Source organism: Charadrius vociferus, unplaced genomic scaffold, assembly GCF_000708025.1.
Source record: "Charadrius vociferus isolate BGI_N301 unplaced genomic scaffold, ASM70802v2 scaffold92, whole genome shotgun sequence".
Classification (NCBI taxonomy): domain Eukaryota; kingdom Metazoa; phylum Chordata; class Aves; order Charadriiformes; family Charadriidae; genus Charadrius; species Charadrius vociferus.
Genome location: NW_009647874.1, coordinates 3,644,453 through 3,648,902, shown reverse-complemented (window position 1 = coordinate 3,648,902; position 4,450 = coordinate 3,644,453). Strand labels below are relative to the sequence as shown.

At 40.4% G+C, this 4,450-nt stretch overlaps 1 protein-coding gene across 1 annotated transcript in view; it reads right to left on the bottom strand.

Annotated features, from left to right (window-relative positions):
• RNF149 (ring finger protein 149) overlaps positions 1 to 1,208 on the bottom strand; it is an 11,119-nt gene extending 9,911 nt beyond the window's left edge. Inside the window, exon 1 of the mRNA XM_009883081.1 lies at positions 949 to 1,208. Within this exon, the coding sequence (XP_009881383.1) occupies positions 949 to 1,176 (228 nt within the window). The 5' untranslated portion in view covers positions 1,177 to 1,208. The remainder of the gene's footprint in view (positions 1 to 948) is intronic.
• Positions 1,209 to 4,450: the final 3,242 nt, after the last annotated feature.

The following is a 4,450-nucleotide window of genomic DNA, read 5'->3' as shown; positions in this document are numbered from 1 at the left end:
CATGCCACCAGGAGGGAGTGAGAGAGCAGCTGGGCAGTGTTGAGTTGCCAGCTGGGGCTAAACCACACCACCATGAAAGAAACCTGACGTATTTGCAAGAGTTGAAAACCACAGGGAAGTGCCATCCTAAGATACTTTAAAAAACTCCTCAACAACTCCATGTAAGCTGCTCTCTCAAGCAGGGGGGTTTGAACTGGATAGCCTCCAGAGATCCCTTCCAACCTAAATTTTTCTGTGATGAAGTACTTCCCCTCAGGTGAAAAAAGTAAAGCTGATTTTTTTAACCTATCAAAGAACAGGGATTTGGAAGGAGCAAATTAAGCAGGAAAGTTATTCCTTCCTGATTTTCCCAGTACTCCCACCACTCTCAGCACTTTACATAGTCCAAAAGAGCTAAATCTCACCACGCATGCTCCTTCTAGTCTGCTGCCATTCAGTACTCTACAGCGGAGTAGTAGGATTACATGTATCAAAAGCAGTTTTTATAAAGCTTTAGATGCAAAATTTTAACCCTCATTACTTGTGGGTTTTACAAAAAATTACTATGGTCCGTCTCCATTAAAAAAAAAAAAATCTGGTTAGAGAAATGAGTACTTTCAGAACAAAAATTACTGAAGAATGAAAATAGTTTTTAATGTCAAAAGGAAGGAAGTTAAGTTAGGTGACAAGTCACACAGAAAGCTGCCTTTACTCAGTTGTTGACAAGTGGCTAAATGTATTTCCCACGACTTCACACAGGTATCTAATAATTACAACTAGCCAAACTTGTGATGCCAATTAGTACAGTACTTATTAGCCTCACTAACCATTACTGAGTAAGGTTCACAGTTAATAAAGTAGCAAGAAGGCACAGATCTTCAAGAATGCTTCAATAAACAAGCAAAGTTAGGCAACTGATTTGACACGAGAAGATGGTAAATACTCTGAAGCATCATCCTCTCCAATTACCTGGTTTCCAAACTGTGACCCTGTATACAGGAAGCGTTGTATATAATAAAATATGAGCCAAGCGAGCGATATAATCATCATGGTGATGAAGGCGATGGCTACAAACACAACCGACTGACCACTAATATATTCCTGTACGTGTCGTGTGCCAACAACAATAGTCATTTTTACTGGAATCCCTCTTCGTACTGGCTCCAATATCTCTATTCCTTTTGGATAACCAACCATTATCACCACTGTATTTCCTGTTCCTGTTGGAGGAGGAAAAAGAAAAAAAAAAGTCAGTCATCAGAGTAAAAATGAAGGCATTCTGACTTGATGGTAATTTGGGCCTCTTCAGTTAAGATCCATGAGCAAAGTTACAGGAAGACCTTTGAGGTTTTTTTCTGGCATAGCAGACTCAATAGCAAGTTTACTAGTAAAGAACCCTTTTTTTACTTAATAAAACTCTCAAACACAAGACAAACTTCAACAGATGCACCTTCACTGTTCAAGGGCCTATACTCCTCATTCCACACAGTGAGGTGAGATGTGGACGCCATGCAAAAAAAAAAAAAAACAAACCCAAACAAACAGGCAAGTTATACACGTCTCATCTTGAAGTTGTTTAAGTTCTAACACGCAACTCAAGAACAGCTGGTCTTTTATTTGTTAGTGTGGGTATTTTAGCTGCAGCTGGAGACAGTATGTGAATACCACAGAGACACACACATTCATTTCAGTTTGAACCTGCATCCATAGCACAATTACACTGCATATGTGAACAAAAAGAGAAAAGATCCAGATATTTAATACTGAATTATATTAAACATTCAAATCATAGAATGGTTTAGGTTGGAAAGGACCTTGAAGATCATCAAGTTCCAACCCCCCTGCCATAGACTGGAACACCTTCTACTAGACCAGGTTGCCCAAGGCCACGTCCAGCCTGGCCTTCTTTGGAGTACACAGTATTACATCTACATTTCATGTAATCTCAAATTCAGCTTGCATTTACCTTCTTGGTCTAAAACTGGAATAGAAACCCCCCCCCTTAGTTACTGGAAGGCCGCAATAAGATATCCCTGGAGCCTTCTCTTCTCCAGGCTGAACAGCCCCAACTCCCTCAGCCTCTCAAAAGAGAGGCTAAGTTTCCTAAAGATTCTTCAATACTAAATATTCAAAACATGAGACTTCACAACAAGGACTTGTCAAGAAATACTTTGGGACTTTTTTGTGAGCACAGAACCAAAGGATTTTTCTATTATATTAGAACTCGAAAGCCCTCAATCCATATGAAAAAGCACCTAATCCCAAAAAAACCTTTAAGCACCATACTGCCAACAATAACAATAAGATACTGTCAAGATCAACTAGCAGAATCTAAAGATCCTCTGTGACTCGAGTTTTACTCCATTTTGTCTGGGAGCATCTCCAGTACTGTCCGAGAAACATCTAACCTAAGTATTACAAAATAAATTACAAACAATTGTACTTGTTAAAAATGCCACCTTTTCACTGGTCTATGCTATTTTTATTGGAATAGTTCTTACTTTGCGCATACCAACACTGCTATACAACCTTGATAAGTCACAGCTTTATAGCTTACTTTGCACTCCTACATAAAGAGAAAAAAGAGAAATTAAAAAGTGAAAAAGAAAAAGTGAAACTAAGATTGATTTAGAGAGAATGTAGAGGAAGAAGAAAGAAAGGGGGTTTCCTAGCTCGAGAGCTGAAGCCGTAATGTCATAGCTACCTTTCAGATTCACAAGATTACTTACCTGCAACAAGACCTCCCACTGAAGACTTAAAGCCTTTTTCCCCTCCCGGCTGCATTAGATTCATTGCTGAGAAGCTATGTCAAAAGAAATGGCTGCCTAATTTATAACATTACATCAAGTGGGGATTTTCAAAACTCAAAGCAGCACTGTGGACTCACCCACCTCTCTGCCTACTAAGACAAAGTTATTTTCCTGAAATATTTAAAACGAACTCTTGTAGTTGAGACGCTTCTGGCTGTGACACCTCATCAAGCTAGCAACTCCGCTACCATGTCAAGGGGAATTTGCAGAAGCTTCACTTCTGTACGTAGCAGCTCCTCCCTCCGTAAGTGCAGACATTCTGCTGTGGATGTAACTCTAAAGGTTCCAGTTATTAGTGGAATAACCCTCCTATCTCAATACCAGTTACCCTTTTTCAGCTTCACCTTACACAACTGTTCCCCACTTTGGGTCACCTACTGTAAGAACCATTATACCCGTCAGCCAGATCCAGACCCAGCAAGAGAGCAGATTTTTCCAAATGGGGGTATGTTTCTACAAGTTTTGAGGATGGTGCGGAGAGACAAAGAAAAAGATGCTACTCAGCTCACCAGCAGCACCCACCCAGCTCCCAGCATGTGTTGCCTCACCTGGTGAGTACATTAGGAGACACGAAGCAGTGAAGCTGAAGACCAACAGGACAAACCCACAAGCAACCAGGCTCTGCTAATTAGTTCTACTCACCAACAATGCACCGATCCACATGATACCACAAGTCCAAGCATACTGACAACTGGTTAATTAATATTATTCTCCTCTCTGACCCAGCATGCAAGCACTACCAGAAAGACTTGGGTATCTCAGGTAAGTGAGTGTGTGAAACACTCCTTGCTTTCTGCCCCAGCACAACCCCACAGGGAGTAAACAAGAAAAGAACGTACAAAGGTAGAAATTCATCTCACATAGCTAAGAAACGTTATCCACATACCTAAATCCGGAGATTAGGTCCTACGTCCTTAATCAGCTGTAAGAGTTACAAATAACAGGAGGGGTGCCTAAGGATGGCTAGTGAACTGTACAGGAGTGCTGGAAAGATTTAAGTGGTTTCATTCAGGCTTGGGAAAGACAAGAAAGTTTCAAGATTAGAGGCAGCCTGGATTTTTCAATCAATAAAGGTTTCCTCCTCAGTCCCAAAATCTGAGTCAGTTTAATCCTGCTATCTAGTTCTGTGCATGATTTCTAACAAAGAAGTATTTAAAAACCCCACAACAATCAGTAATGCCTTTCTCTGTTTTATCGCTAGAGTGTCCAACTATCAGCCAGTTAGTTCCTTGAAATGGCAGTCAGGATACTTTTGTGCAACGGCTGCTAGACACTGTGACACCTTCTAGTTTTAGAACTGACACAAGTACACCATACATTTTTAAATAAATGCCCATTAAAAGCATTTTAACAGTTTTAAGGATTTGGTGATGAACCTGACATTAAAAATACATGTAACCAAACACAGTGGCCTTGGAGGTCAGGAGACAGAAGACGGGGAAGAAAAAAAAAAAAAAAACAAAAACACACACAACCCTTCGATCCTCTATTGCAAAAGGAACAAGAGCAGTCTCAGAGAAGCAGTTGCCCTGAGCAGCCTGTAAGACTAAGGGCTTTAACTCATTCCTCACTAATTTTAGACTTCTGCTCTGAAACACATTATTCAGAAACTGAAATGCTGTTGAGTCATTCCACCAGCTTCTTTAACTGCAACACAACTC